The 17,123-nt window shown below is 33.7% G+C and overlaps 1 protein-coding gene across 2 annotated transcripts in view; it reads right to left on the reverse strand.

Moving 5' to 3' along the window:
- Nucleotides 1-1,878: 1,878 nt before the first annotated feature.
- LOC136034905 (protein cueball-like) overlaps nt 1,879-17,123 on the reverse strand; it is a 79,643-nt gene continuing 64,398 nt past the window's right edge. Inside the window, exons 6-8 of one of the 2 annotated variants that reach the window (XM_065716402.1) lie at nt 16,226-16,505; nt 9,409-9,452; nt 1,879-7,184 (exon numbers count right to left, since the gene is read on the reverse strand). In XM_065716402.1, the coding sequence (XP_065572474.1) occupies nt 9,426-9,452; nt 16,226-16,505 (307 nt within the window). In that variant the 3' untranslated portion in view covers nt 1,879-7,184; nt 9,409-9,425. The remainder of the gene's footprint in view (nt 7,185-9,408; nt 9,453-16,225; nt 16,506-17,123) is intronic. The other variant, XM_065716401.1, reaches the window with a different exon arrangement.

Here is a 17,123-nt window from a genome sequence, read left to right on the forward strand (position 1 = left end):
CCAATTATGTCAATCAAGTATCTAAAACTTGTGCTTCTTCTTCCCATCAAGCTTCATCCCGATCTCTCCACTCTAAACGTTTTACAAGATTTCCGGTTTTCAAGATTTCTGTTTCCCCCTCCAACCCATAATGTCCCCGGATCCAGGTCGAATTGAAAATAGAACATCTGAGACATAAGATCTTTCTATTTATCAAGTTTCATTAAGATCCGATCACCCATTCGTAAGATAAAGATACCTAAATTTTCACGTTTTCCAAGATTACCAGTTTCCCCCTCCAACTCCCCCCTCCGAACGTTACCGGATCCGGTCAGGATTTAAAATAAGAGATCTGAAGAACAAGATCCTTCTAAATATCAAATTTCATTAAGATCCGATAAGGTAAGTTAAAAATACCTCATTTTTTTCTAATTTTTCCGAATTACCCCCCGACTCCTCCAAAGAGAGCGAATCTGTTCCGGTTATGTCAATCACGTATCTAGGACTTGTGCTTGTTTTTCCCACTAACTTTCATCCCGGTCCCTTCATCTAAGCGTTTTCCAACTCCCCCAATGTCACCGGATACGGTCAGAATTCAAAATAAGGGCCCTGAGGCACGATATCCTTCTAAATATAAAATTTAATTAAGATCCGATCACCGGTTCGTAAGTTAAAAATACCTCATTTTTTCTATTTTTTCCAAATTAACCGTCCTCCCACTCCCCCAGAGGGTCAAATCGAGGAAACGACTATTTGTAATTTAATCTTGCCTGGTCCCTGATATGCCTGCCAAATTTCATCGTCCTAGCTTATCTGGAAGTGCCTAAACTAGCAAAACCGGGACCGGCAGACAGACAGACCGACAGAATTTGCGATCGCTATTTGTCACTTGGTAAATACCAAATGACAGAAAAATGGAGAATTTTTTTTTTAGAATTTGGATTTAGAGCACAAATTGGAATCTAGCAAATAGCTTTATAAACGAGTCATTTTACTAAAATGCTATTTGGAATCAAGCAATTTTTGCGAATGATAATAAAGCTGACAGTGCCCTGACTAGACCCGTGCTAAGCAAGAAAATAACTGCCGTAAAGAAAAAAGAGAAATCATAAAAAATTTCAATAAATACACATATTTTTTCCATAAGAAGCAAAAAAATCAACTGGTTTTGTAACACGGTAATTGTTCTAATTTTAGGATACAACTTTTTCTAAGTGCCTATTTGGGGGGACGAATCGAGAATAGAAAAAATTGTTACCAATTGTTTTCAAGCTACTACTACTACTAACAACACACCACAACACCAAGCCGCCTGAGGCTAATGCAGCTACGGACGCTCCTCCTTCATCCCAATCTATTCAAAGCCGTCCCTTTACACCCTCCCAGGAAGCTCATATTTCCTTAAATCTTTCTTTATGACGTCCTCCCACACAAGACGAGGACGACCTGCTTTCTGTTCACCCCTAAACAGTTGGCCTAAAGGACAATCTTAGGCAATCTGTCGTCTTTCATCCGCAAAACGTGACCTAGCCATCTCAACCTTTCTTTCATTATAGCACAAGAAAGCAGAATTGATCCACATTTTCTATACCTCAGAAGATCCTTCAAGTCTTACCAATAGTAGGACTTGCACGTTGTTTGATTCTCGAATTGAGCACAGTTTCGACTTGACATAGAAATTTTTAGGTCAGATTAAGTATTTCAAATACTCCACAAAGCGACCTTTCCAAAAAATGAAACTGCACATTGAGTACATAGTCTAATTTCACCAAATGAATCGTTTTTGCTTAAAAATGTATTCGAAAAGTTCACCTCAACAATTTCAAAACATTTTTAACATATACCTATCCCAAGCATATACTTCCCAGTAATCCTAAAATTTACAAAAAACACATCATCTAATACTGGCTTGCTTTATTTGCAATCACCTAACTACAAAAAATCATAATAAAAAGACTCGCATCTCTCCCCAAAATACGTCACTATCTCTCCTAAAGATGAGTGCCGAAGAGGGATTCGAGTCCGAGGAGGGGTTCCGACTAGGTCAGGTTCGCAAAGGTGTACCCACACAATTAGCGATATTCTAAGAAACAAATGTGTACAACCCAGGAACAGTGTAGTGCAAACATAACTTTTTTCTTCGGTGTTGTAAAGAATTACTTAGTTTTGCAATGAAACTGGACCACAAAATTATATAAAATAAGAAACTATTGCTATGCACTATGCACCTTGTGTAAATACACCTTTAAAACTATGAAAATTACCACTAAAAGCACAACTACATTACAACCAAGGCATATCTATTAGTAATTAAATAAATTATTAGTTTTTTATGCTTCATTTAACAAACAAAACATTAAAAAATCATAATTTAATCATTTTAATTACCTAATAAATCAGATATTAACCATTATTAAACGAGAAGGATTATTACTTATTTCCAGATAGTTTGGTTTCGGGTCATTAAAGGGAGAGGATATTTTAGCAATTTTCAGCCACAAAAAAAACTTGACAGTAGCCCATTAGCTAAGCTACGTAACTTCGTATGTTTTAATTAAATGAAATTGATATAAGTTCTTTATGAGTATTCAATGCAGACAAACTTGCTTCCCCTTCCAAAAAAGATCACTATCCCTTCTTGGAATGAGTGCCGAAAGGTGACTCAAGTTCATAAGACATCGCGAGATATGCCCAGGTATCCAATAACTTCATCACAGTAGCAGAAAAAAATAAAAATTCCAGAGTAACGGATCGCTTTGCATCCACCTTTAGCTCTAAGCTTTTTTTCTTTTTCCGCTAGGGGCACCTATGTTTGCCAAGTGCATACCTTCTGAACATTTATGTAGGGAAACATTTTTTTTTGGGGGGGGGGAGGGGTCGACTGAGAAACCCTATGAGCTGTTAATTAATTACAGTGACTTCGTTTATTAGAAAAAAAATCAGTAGGAAAATATAAGCATTTTTCTTTTTCACAGCTTTCCCCCCCTTTTTTTTAATATAAAAGTACAAGACTTCTCTTTGTCTCTCTGGTAACACTTTTTATTATTATTGTCCCCCTCCCCCGAGAAATTCTACGTAATTGCCTGACATTTGTCCCACCTTTGTGCCGGTGATATGTTGAAATCCCGGATTTTCTTTACAAGAAGGCAGGTACCCTCTCAACAGCAATTATATTATACATCTAAGCATTCTTTTTCATTATAAGACACTTGCATTATTTTACATACTGTAAAACTGAGCAATTAAAATTTTACTGTGGAAAAAGCGATACGTTACCCTTTTATAAACGATCGCCCTGGGTTTACACAGCTGCTTTTTTACGCAAAGCTTATGCACACAAAATACAGCAAAAACGCAAAATTTTCATATCAAAACAGTCAATTTCACAAATTACTATGCAAATAGCAAAGTTTTAACCATTAGATTGACAGTTTCTGCAACGGGTCCATTTTTCAACGGCTCAGTTGAGCGAATTTCGACACAACCACAAAACCATCATGGCGCCCGAGTTTGCTGCAGAAAACGGATAAAATCTGACGGGAAACATAAAAACAGCCGTTTCTGCACGATACAAAGTTATGTGAGCCCGGGGTTATACAATTTTTCACATTCAATTAACAAAAAGAATAATGAAATGAAACTTTATCATGCCTATTAAACATTATTTTTTTGGATGTTTTGCATCGATAATGCCCTACTTAAAGGATCTAATTCCCGAAAGGACTCCTATAGGCAACTAAGACTATGAGTCCTAAACTCATAGACTCAATCTGAGACTAAGACTATTTAATCAGCAAAATGTTAAGCCGCTTGAAACTGACATACTGACAACCCTTCCTCCTCCATTTTTCGACATTTCTAAGCCCCCTAACTACTTTCCAAGCGACAAAGATTCTAGATCATTTTTTAAATCCCGATTCAGCCAGAAAGCCTACCTTAATATATTTTATCTTTAAAATCTTTCAAGTAGCAAAAAAAAATTAAACAAATGTTATCACAAACTCATAGTTATAAGCAACTATCATATAAAATAAGAGGTGAAAGTGCCTGTGTCTCCAAATAAAAGGAAAAAAAACTATTTTTTTCTCTTTCTCTGCCAGCAGACTGGGTTTGATATTAAGGCAATAGACCATTTAGTGCTGAAGAACAAACCTAGATGACAGCAAAAATTTTTTTTTTAAGAATTTTAAATGCGCCAAAACATTTTATCGGGTATAATTTCTGGTATATATCTTGAATATTCTTATTATTTTGGTCACAATAACAAGTTTTTATAAAACTGACCAGCCTAATCTAGCTTAGGACCTTTAGTTACAGCACCATCGATGCATAACCCAGATTAGCCCGCAGCCCAACTATGGAGCTAAATACGGCCTCAATTCTTGGTTTCTAACATTTAAGGTGCTGAATGGCCTGTTGCCCCTGTTAACAGTGCCCATGTTATAAAAAAAATGACATTAGAAATTTGATGTCCGAACAGAAAAACTTATTCTAATGTGACAGAAAATTTATTTCCAGACCAAACTTTAGTGCTCCTCACTATACGTTTCCACGTACAATATGGGGGGGGGGGGGGGGTTTGGACAATCTTCATAATGACTAGAATTTTTCTGTATGGGTGAAAGCATGAATAGGTATGCATAGTATGTATGCGGGTTTTATGGGTTAAACATATCTATGCAGGGCCAGAAATGAAGGTAAATGAAGAGGAGATTGGGATTTAAAGAGGTCCCTGGGATCCCCCTGACCTAAACGTATCTCAAGCGAGGTTTTTGTTGCAGCCTTACACTGTATTTCCAAGCAATTCTGATATCAGTTTTTCAGTCTAAAGTATTAGTCCTACTTAAAGAAATACACTATTTTTTTCGGAGGGACCAATGCACAAGCTATCGCATTCAATAGGCCTATTTTTATAAGAAGGCCCTAATTACAAGTTTCCCTCTTTTCAAAATCAGAGAAAACTTCACCCCCAGCACCCAAAATAATGTCCCTACTACCTTCCCACAGTAAAATTCAGGAATAGCACCCTAAGTTCAATTACAAAGCTAAACTTGCACACATCAATGTTTTCTATTACCTATAAAAAGGGAGAGCAAACTCAAATCTCAAAGTGTCAGCCATAAAGGTCAACCGCTTAGCGCATAAAGGCGATACCTTTTCATATTTTATCTAAAAGCCCAAAATTTCTGTTTTCACGAAAAAAAAATAAACATTCCTGTGCTTTTTCATAGGGCCTTGATTAAACCGTTTTATTCAATTTACCTTTACGGAGAATTAGGAGTACATATAATTTTGCGGCGAAAAACTTTTCAAAGCTCCAGAATTTTTTTTCAAATATTTATTCCAAATTGTTCCGTAATGATGAGCATTTTAATATATTAAGACGCCGAAAATTGTGGGACCAGATATTATGGCCGCTATATTGAGATACCAGATATTATGGCAGTAATCACTCAAGTATCTATGGAGGTATTCATGGAATACAGAACTTTAGTATCACGGATGTTGAAGTTTTTACTATATTGAAATACCGAGCATTGTGGCAGCAATCACTCAAGTATCCGTTGAGGTATGCATGGAACACATAACTTCAGTATCACGATGCTATATTGAGATACCAGATATTATAGGGGCAATCACTCAAGTATCTATGGAGGTATTCATGGAATACAGAACTCACGGAAGTTGAAGGTTTTACTATATTGAAATACCGGGCATTGTGGCAGCAATCACTCAAGTATCCGTTGAGGTATGCATGGAACACGTAGCTTCAGTATCACGGATACTATATTGAGATACCAGATATTATAGGGACAATCACTCAAATATCTATGGAGGTATTCATGGAATACAGAACTTTAGTATCACGGATGTTGAAGTTTTTACTATATTGAAATACCGGGCATTGTGGCAGCAATCACTCAAGTATCCGTTGAGGTATCCATGGAACATAGAACTTCAGTATCGCGGATTCTATATTGAGATACCGGATATTATAGGGGCAATCACTCAAGTATCCGTTGAGGTATCCATGGAACATAGAACTTCAGTATCGCGGATACTATATTGAGATACCGAATATTGTGACAATAATCACTCAAGTATCCATTGAAGATCTATGGGACACGGAACTTCAGCATCACGGATTTAATACATTACTGAATTACCCAATGTAGCAGCAGCAATGATTCAAGTATTGGAAAAATATTCAATACTTGCGGTATTTGCTGTAAATACTTAAATGTTAAAATAAAAAGGATAACTAGAGTTGTACAAGAAGAAAGAAAGAAAAGTAACAAGAGCTTATCGAGCTTATCGTCCAAATTGATTCAAAAATTGATCTAGTTTATTTCTTAAGAGTTTGCTTCTTATGCACTGATTTCATCATAATTATCAGTTATTTGAAAGTTCTTGGATGCCAAACCTCTGCTAGTTTTATCAAAACCATTTTATTGAGTTTAGCCCTGATTTGAAGCCAGTACCCTAACGTCAACTCAATGTCTCCCAGTGATCTAAACTATTTAACGTGTATCACTTTAATTTCAAGGCTTAGAAATAGCTGTAAAATTTGAACTTTTCTCTAACAACTGCCAATAAACCCTTTTATCTAGTTTCTCTGAATTGAAGCTAATACCCAAAATTCTAATCAAAGTGCTTCGACTCAATGTCTCCCAGAAGTCTAAACTATTCAGGTCAGATCAATTTTAATTTCATGGCTTAAAATAACTGAAAAATCTGAACTTTTCTCTAACAACTGCTAATAAACCCTTTTATCCAGTTTAATCTTTGAATTGAAGCTAATACCCTTAATTCAAATCAAATTGCTTCGACTCAAAATCTCCCACCAGGTCGAATCACCTTAATTTCAAGGTGATTTATATAGTCTCACCTTAATTTCAAGGTGATTCGTAAAATTCACCTTAATTTCAAGATAATTCATTAAGATTACCTTAATTTCAACATAAAATTTGGGCTCCTCTAAAAACTGCCAAAGCATTCGAATATCATATCTAAAAAAGCACTTGAGCCTTTTTGCCACCGGTAAAATCAGGCACAAAGTAACTTCAAAATAGGTCTGAGCAATCACAATACATAAACAAAACAATGACTCAGAATAATTCATTCGTATTCTTCAACAAGTTGTATTTCTCTTCCTTTTTATTGTGCCTTGTTCCATTGGGACGAGTTTTTGGCTCAAAACATGGCTAAAAATAAATAACAACTATAAGTACCCAAAATCATTATTAGTATAATATAACCAACAAAATAGGTACCATACTGGTTATTTATGATCAATGAATAACAATAGCAAATAAATTAAATTCTTCTCGTATAAAACAAACCACTTTGAGTAACGACATAATGACATTGATATAAAGAAAAGAGAAATCACCAATGCAACAGCACAAACACATTAAAAAAAAAAAAAAAAAAAAAAAAGGAAGACAGAAGGAGAAAAGGAAGACTGTACCCCTAAATTAGTAATTAATATAGACCAGCACTTTAATGAGGCCTTAACCCTACTCATCCATACAATCACATAGGTCAAACAGCATAGCCATACACAATCAACCATAAAGAATAATCCATGGACAGGCAGTCGTGTCGTCATTTACCAAACAATAAAAACAGTAAAGACAAATAATTCAGAGGCAACAACCCAACACAAGGGCTCATCAGGAGAATACACACTTGCCTATAGGGTTTCGGCCCTTTATATATATATATATATATATATATATATATATATATATATATATATATATATATATATATATATATATATATATATATATATATATATATATATATATATATATATATATATATATATATATATATATATATATATATATATATATATATGTATATATATATATATATATATATATATATATATATATATATATATATATAAAAGTCTGAGGCAGCTGGGATCGAACCTGGGCCCCGGGTTGCCAAACAGAGATCAATCCGCTCTGCCACCTCATGCTATTAAAAACAATCGCACATTTCCTTGTCTCAATTAATCTACGAATTTAGCGATTAATCTACCGTCAAGTGCCTGTGAAGATTTGCGAACACCTTCGAGCCCCATTTTGTTAACAAGTTGCACTTTTTGTGTTTTCGTTATAATCATAAAAGTAGAAAAATTTTACGAGTGCTATGATAGCCTTTCAAATAAACGCATACGAGTTGAATAAACGCTAATAAGCGAATCAGCTGCATCAATTCAAAAGGCGGTATGTTTGACATAATTTTTACAAGCGCAAAAAACTGAACATTATGATTTAAATATTGGATTGTTATTGACAATTGACTTGCTTAAATATCCCTAGTTGTTTGTAAAAGGAAGATTTTTATCCAGCCCTCAAAATCCCTGGAACAAGAAAAGTAGAATCGAAAGTAGAAAACAGTTAAAATTGAAAGTAGAAAATAGTATGTGGTACAACATTACCAGACATTGTATAAAAAAATATGATAGGACAATGAATTGGAATCGTAAGAATCGAAGTTTTATACCAAAATCTTACACTAAGTTTACACAGAATTGTAGCAAGATTCATCAATAGCATCAACTAGCACTTTTGATTTCTCTTATTCGCACCCAAATCCTTATATCATCAAATTTTTCACCCGCAAATCGTTTATTCTTCCATGGATATTAATGTTTCTTTGATTAGAAATGCTTAGTTGCTCGATAAAAGATGATTTTCTTACAAATCAATTAATTGCTTTATAAAGGACACAAAATATCAAAAGTTGGCAACAAAATTCCTGAACAAAGGCGAAAATTAATTTCATGTTAGCATTTGTATGAACCTACGGCTAGTCCTATGCATTACAAAAATAATTATTTTTGGAATTAATATAAATCTTTCCATATTCAAAACTATTTGCAGGGCTAACCAGGGCTTTTAGAACGTACAGCGAAGAGTCAATACAACAATTCAAACGTATTAAACCTTGAGAAATTACACAGCTAGAGCATACCAGAACAAAGCATGTACAAAAAACTTCAAACAAAATAGAAAACGCAAAAAAAATTGAAGCCTCAACTGCAAGGAGTGAACACAGATTACAAAGAGCATCTGACCTTGAAATTACGATGACATTAGGAAATTGTAACAAGGAACGAAAAAAAGTTATAATACTGACCAGGACAGAAGATCCGACACCGTTCGCAGCAATAAGAAGCGTATAAAAACAAATCAAAGTTGTCCTCAAAACCAGAAAACCAAAAACCATTTAAATTTTGAATAGTAGGTCATATTGCTAATTCTGCCCCTGATCTTTCAGCAGTGGATTTACGCAAGGAGCTCTACTGCCCACGTGGACCCCATTTCCAAGGTGCCAGTAGATCAAAAAGCTTAAAAAGGAAGTACGGTACTACCAATAATACCAGAGCCCTTGATAAAAAAAAACTACCTGGAATCATACCAACATTATCGAAGAGGCATCTTCGCAGTAATCTAGAACAAAAAAATTACCAAATGTACTGAACTCAATTAGTCATGTCAGATATACAAATTCGTTATTTCTTTGTTCCCGCTAAATTTTTTTTTTGTTTTGTTTACTTGCTACACAAAGGTTTGAACGAGGTGCCCTGCGATTGTGAGCCTTCGCCACATCCACTGCGCTACCACGATGTGTATAATAATAAAATATGTCGAACAACCTGTTCATAAACTTTTGATTGAGTACCTATAATCGCAAATAATTCCTATAATGCGAAAATGAGCCATCATATTGGCTCAAAATACCTCAATGGCGGGATCAATTAAGAATAACTAAAAATTTCTATTCAGTAGTAATCTTTCTACCAACTCTACATCAGCTCTCTCGAAACCTTGTCTTCAAGTGACAACATTTGATAATTCCTTCCAATCAAGCATTGTATACAAAGAGATTTATCTCTTTCTTGTGCACTCAACCCATCCTCACAAAATTCTACAATGGGAAGTTCGCCGATCGATCGTTAGTGAGGCATTACGACTGTACCCTAATCCCTGCATGTATATCCTTACATGTCGGGAGTCTTACGAGTGCATAACTCTTGTACGGTGTATCAAGTCATCAGCACTCGCTGAAGGATGGGAACTACACCTAATTCAATTAGAACGTAGCCTTAGTTTTACTACTTTTGGTGAAAACTCAAAATCGTATTTTTATAAAACATCTTCCCCTAAGAAAAAAAAAAAAAATAAAGTCTCAAAAATTTGTCATTGTTTGCCAATCAAAGTAATCTGTATTACAAAGAAAAACGGTCTCCGTTTTGAATTCTCTGTCACCTGTCACAGAGTTCAGTCCTATGTTTTAAAAAAAGAGAAAAAAAAACACAATCAACTTTTCTGGAGACACTTACTTAGTAAAGTTTCAACTTTCAACGCCCCGCTCTTTACGCTAAAGTTTGATTCTTTCAATTCTACTTTATTAAACAGTAAAAAACTTTAGCATAAAGAGTGGGGTGTTGAAAAGGGAATATCCCCTTTCATACACGGAGTAATTTCTGTTCGTTTTAAGTTTCAGTGTGGCTCCTTACTTTCAGTTAAAAAAAAACTAGTTTTTTTATTTAATTTCTGAACGTTTTTGAATTAATGCATGTTTGATTTTGGCTCTCCGCACATAAATTATTAAAATGAAATTTTCATATTAATCTTTTTTTTGGCTAAATGGCTTTCTCTTAGTTTTGATCAGACAATTTTGAGAAAAAAAGGGGGAGGAGGCGTAATTGCCCCCAATTTTTTGATTACTTGAAAAGACAACTAGAACTTTTAATTTGTAACAAACGTTTTTATTAGTAAAAAATATACGTAACTTAAGAATTAACTTACATAACGAACTTTTATATTCTTATATTTTTATTATGTATATGAGGGGGTTTGTCCCCTCGTTAATACCTCACTCTTTACACTAAAGCATAAATTTTGTCCCAGCTCTTTAAGGATGACCCCTGAATCAGAAAGGCCGTAAAATAAATGGTTGAAATTACTAAAAATACTTTAGCGTAAAGAGCGAGGTATTTAGGAGGAGATGAACTCTTCATATGCGTAATAATCTCAGTTCGTTTTAAGTTTTAATGCTACTCCTTACTTTCAGTTGAAAAAACTTTTTCATATTTATTTTTTCATTGTTTTTTTTATAATTATGCTAGAAAATCCTGCGCCCCCTTCATTGAATTTCTCTTCCCCCATGACATATTCCTCCAAAGAAGGATACTCCCACATAGCCCCCTCCCCTCACCCCCCCTCAACCCAACATAATCCCCCTGAAAAACGTCTGTACACTTCCCAATAACCATTACTGTATATAAACACTGGTCAAAGTTTGTAAATTGCAGCCCCTCCCCTGGGGACTGTGGGGGAGTAAGTCATCCCAAAAACATATCTGTTATGGTTTTCGACAATGCTGAACAAAACAGATATCTCAAAATTTTGATCCGTTGACTTTGGGAAAAAAATGAGCGTTGGAGGGGGCCTAGGTGCCCTCCAATTTTTTTGGTCACTTATAAAGGGCACTAGAACTTTTCATTTCCGTTAGAATGAACCCTCTTGCGACACTCTAGGACCACTCAGTCGAAACGAGACCCCTCGGGAAAAAAAACAACAAAAAACAAATAAACACGCACCCGTGATCGATCTTCTGGCAAAAAATACGAAGTTCCACATTTTTGTAGATAGGAGCTTGAAACTTTTACAGTAGAGTTCTGTGATACGCTGAATACAATGGAGTGAATTTAGTTAAGATTCTATGATTTTTAGGGGGTGTTTCCCCCATTTTCCAAAATAAGGAAAATTTTCTTAGGCTCGTAACTTTTGATGACAAAGACTAAATTTGATGAAACTTATATATTTAAAATCAGGATTCTTTTGATGTATCTCTTAGTATCAAAATTCCGTTTTTAGAGTTTCGTTTACTATTGAGCCGGGTCACTCCTTACTACAGTTCGTTACCATGAACTGTTTGATATTGTGTTATTTATATACATCTTCCATGTTTAAAGTTTGTATTGTGTCATATATTATTGATATCTTGTAACTATTAATTGTTGCATATTATATAATTTATATATCATTTTATTTAACATTTGTATTGCGTCATCTATGTTTGTTATTGTTATTCGTTGTATATTATGATATTTATATATTGTTTAATATTTAATATTTGTAATGTGTCATTTATTATTGTTATTGTGTTATCGCTATTTGTTTTACATTGTATTGTTAGGTATTTTTTGATGTTTGACATTTGTAATGTCATTTATAATTGTTATCGTGTCATTATTATTATTCATATACTGTTTTATGCTTAAAATTTGTGTCGTTTCGTGATTTGATCATGAAATAGTGAAGTAGTGAGTACTGTAGCACTTTTTCAGCGCTGTAACAGTTATTGTAACACTTTCATTGCGTTATCATAACGATTTACGTATGACGTGATCTATTATTATTGTAATTGTAGATTTTGATATGCTATTGCTATTTTTTATTGTGTTATTACTTGCATTGTGTTTAGCACTTATATTGTTTCACAGACATTCATATTATAGCAGTTTTCTAGTTATCTAACAGTTTTATAGTTTTATCACATTTGATTGTGAAGCAGTGAAGTAATGAGTATTATAATATTTTTTCAGTATTGTACTGTTTATCTGAACATTTGTGTTATGCAATGGTACTGCAAATGGCTTAATAGCTTTATATTAAAAGTTTATACTGGTTGCGAAAATGCTTGAATTATTCAAAAACAAATACGTTTTTTTTTATTAATTTAAAAACGAAAAAGTAGAATCCACTTAATTAAAAAACAAAATTTGGAACTTTTTTTTTACTTTTATACCCAGGCTAGTTAGGCTAAGGAGGAAAGTTAGAAGAGAAGGAGGAAAAGAAAATGGCCTAATAACAAAACTGATTACTTGACACGTTTTCCTAATGGCTTGACCGAACTCAGAGAATTTTCAATATTAAAATTAAAAAAATAAAAATATAATTAAAATGTTCTATAATAAGAATTAAGTGGAGTGAAAAAAAGTGAAAAATGAGTTTCAGAATATTTGGCTACAAATAATGAATTTTAATGTTCAGTTTCCTAGGCCTTCACGACATGACAAAACTAGGTTTGCAACAAAACGCTCATTTTTTCAAGGATTTACCCAACTCAAAAAGAAGAGACGCAAAATTTCGAAAGAAAACATTTAACAAAATGTGGGAACAAGTAAGAATATTTGAAAAAAGAGAGCAGTGTTGAGGAACACACTGCGTCCATACCCTGCCTTGGACAAACAGTTCTGATGACAAATTTTGATTCAAAGCGCATCATGTTCCAAAGATTTATGCAACTTAAGCACACAGACAAGGTGCACTTCACAAAAACCTCCAAGCATCCCTAATGAGCAAATGATATTTTGAGAAAAAAAAAAAGATGGAATGGACAAACACCCAGTGTCAGTTTACGAAGCTGAAGTACGAATTTCAGTTATGAGAAAAAGATTGAAAAGAAATCACAACTAGATGTCTTTTTATAAACTTCAAAATGCACAATTTCACGGACAGGTATCAACCAGCACATATTCAGATCAAATACATATTAGCCATGCCAAGACTAGAATTAAATACTACTAGTACTACTACTAACAACTCACTGCAGCACCAATCTATCTAAGGCAAACGCGAAAGCACATACTGCTCTCCCCCCGATAAGCTCGAAGTTTCTCCCTTTACTCCCACCCTCGAAGTTCCAGTTTTCTTTAAATTCTCTCTTTCTGATCTATACCCTACCTGTTTGTGGAAAATTAGGATTAAACACAAACAGTGCTGCTATTTAAAATTCATTGCGGCACTCATGTACCTAAGGCAAACACGACTCCGCATCCTCCTCCTTCACCCCAATATGTTAAAAGCTTAAATATTTACTACCTCCCACGAAACTCTATTTTTTTAATCCTTTTCTTCTGATTGGCCTCCAATGGGTGGCTGTGATGGTAGATGGCTCCAACGTTTGGATATCCAACTTTACTTTGAGTGTCAAGTAAAGATAAAGTGTTTATCAAACTTATTTTCTTTTTATCTTAAGTAAATAACCTTTTCAGTACAGGTAGGTTGCTTAAAATAGTCTAAGTCAATACACCAATGAATCTGGCCGACTCGCCTAAAAAGGGGAGTCTCAACTGAGAAACTCAACTGAGAAAGTTTCATCGTTCACGCTTTTTTTTAATCTTTTTCATACAAATATGGAGACACCTTATCAATATTTGGGGGATTGAGAAATACCTTGGCAACCCTGGGCAGAATACCATCATATTAGTTTGAGCACCAAAAAAAAAAAAAACAAAAAAAAAAAAAAACAGAAGATACGTTCCAGAAGCCTCTTATCATAAATCATAAGTTATTATTTGTTATTACATCGATCTTATGTAATAAGTAATAATCTTATATTACAAAGAATCAAAATAAAATAAACAAAAGATGTTAACGTTCTATGTGTTTCTGCACTTATACGAAAAAGAATTAACCGAATTGGTTCATAATATGTTGTGTTGGGACGTAACTAATAACAATAATTAATTATGGTTAACGACTACAGTCTTCTGAAGCGCAACCTAAAACTAAAAATCTAAAAAAATCTAAAAAGTCTAAAACTAAAAATAGAAAAATTGAAATTTAAGAATTTACAGTTTCGCAGATATTCGTATAAAAGCAGTTTTATAATAGTTTAACGTTTCGACATAATCGAAATTTCAAAATCTACAATTTCACAGACATTCATAATGCAAGAATTTTTTAGTTTCCTAAAACACTTATACGCTATTATTACTACTAAGAACAACTCACTGCTGCAACAAGCCACCTGAGGCCAACAGAGGTACGCACGCTCCTTCTCTGTCCCAATCTATTCAAGGTCTCCCTCTTTGAACCATCCCAGGAAGTTCCGATTTCCCTTAAAATTTTCTTTACGACATCCTCCCACCACACTCGGAGACGACCTACTTTTCGTTTGGCCCTAGACAGTCGGCTGACAAAGACAATCTTTTTGTCCAATGACAACCTATCAGTTTTTAAAATTTAATATAATCAAAATTTTCGAAATAACAGTTTCCCAGACATTCATATTAGAGTAGTTTTCTAGTTTTCAAACAGTTTTCTAGTGATAACATAATCAAAATTTCAGAGCTTACAGTTTCCAGAGACATTCATATTACAGCAGTTTTCTAGTTTCCAAATGGTTTTATAGTTTCGAACTTACCGAACTTACCAGTTTTCTAGTTTTCAAATGGTTTTATAGTTTTGATATAATCAAAATTTCGGAGCTTAGAGTTTTCAGAGATATTCATGTTACAGCAGTTTTCTAGTTTTCAAATGGTTTTATAGTTTTAACATAATAAAAATTTGGGAATTTACAGTTTTCAGAGATATTCATGTTACAGCAGTTTTCTAGTTTCCAAATGGTTTTCTAGTTTTATCATAATCAAAATGGAACTTACAGTTTTCAGAGGCATGCATATTACATCAGTTTTCTAGTTTTCAAATGGTTTTACAGTTTTAACATAATAAAAATTTCGAAGCTTACAGTTTTCAGAGACATTCATGTTACAGCAGTTTTCTAGTTTTCAAATGGTTTGATAGTTTTATCATAATCAAAATGGAACTTACAGTTTTCAGAGGCATGCATATTACATCAGTTTTCTAGTTTTCAAATGGTTTTACAGTTTTAACATAATAAAAATTTCGAAGCTTACAGTTTTCAGAGACATTCATGTTACAGCAGTTTTCTAGTTTTCAAATGGTTTGATAGTTTTGACATAACCAAAATTTCAGACCTTACAGTCTCCACAGACATTCATGTTGCGGCAGTTTTCTGTTTTTCAAATGGTTTATAGTTTTAACACAATCAAAACTACTGAACTTACAGTTTTCAGAGACATACATGTTACAGCAGTTTCCTAATTTTCAAATGGTTTTAAAGTTTAAACATAATCAAAATTACAGAACTTACGATTTTCAGAGACATTAATGTTACAACAGTTTTCTAGTTTCCAAATGGTTTTATGATTTTAGCATAGTCAAAGTTTCATAAATTACAGTTTCTAAGATATTCATATAACAGCAGTTTTTTGGTTTTCTAACAGTTTTATAGTTCAAACATAATCAAAATTCCAGAGCTTTCAGTTTCACACACATTCATATTACAGCAGTTTTCTAGTTTATAGTCTTATAGTTTTAACATAAATGAAAATTTCAGAACTTACAGTTTCACAGACATTCATATTACAGCAGTTTTCTAGCTCGAGGTGTATTCCATCTGACCCTCCATGTAGTCCGTTAGAAGTTGGTTTGTTCACAACATAGTGCTTTCGAAGTCTCGGCCTCTTACGAAGACGCCAAACTTGGAAGGCCAAAAATGCCACTGCCAAAAGTAAAATAAAGCCCAAAACACATGAACTAATTAACGGAACCAGCAGTCCTTCATTGCTGGATAGTAGAGAGAGACTAACTTCACATCTTAGGCCAGTAAAGTCATTTGCACAGCTAAAAGCAGTAAAACTGAGTTAAAATTGCACAATAAAATGAAAGTCCACTTCTGTAAACAATCTAAGCTTCCAGTTCAAAGGACCTCTTCCCACGATTTTCTGATAAATTCTAGTCTTAGAATGGACTTTGACAAATCAAAAAAATTTCTTGTATACAAACACTAGAATATTTTACCAACACATGTGGAAGTCTTTATCAGCAGGAAACAAGGAAAAATTTAAAGTGAGTTAAGCAAATTAATAAATATTATAGATAGCATAAAAAGTAAAAAAAACGCACACAAATGCTATACAAAGGAAGGGAGAAACTAAAGGAATTTGTATATGATTAACTATAGACGTTGTTTATACAACTATATATAAACTAATATAGTTAATCATATATGAGGTCCTTACGTTTTTTTCCTACTTGTGCAGCATCTGTGTTTTTTTTTTCATTTTATGTGTTTTTCCTCTTATGTGTGGACTTGTTCTGTCTGGTATAATTTTTATTTTCTTCTTTTTCTCCTTTATAAAGGCTTCTGAATATGAAGTCGAAAAACCCAGACATATATAAGTATTTGTAGTTTATTCAAAGTTCACTGTCTCAATTAAAAGTTTTACCCAATCTTATATT

This window comes from Artemia franciscana, chromosome 13 (genome assembly GCF_032884065.1).
Source record: "Artemia franciscana chromosome 13, ASM3288406v1, whole genome shotgun sequence".
In the NCBI taxonomy this organism is placed as follows: domain Eukaryota; kingdom Metazoa; phylum Arthropoda; class Branchiopoda; order Anostraca; family Artemiidae; genus Artemia; species Artemia franciscana.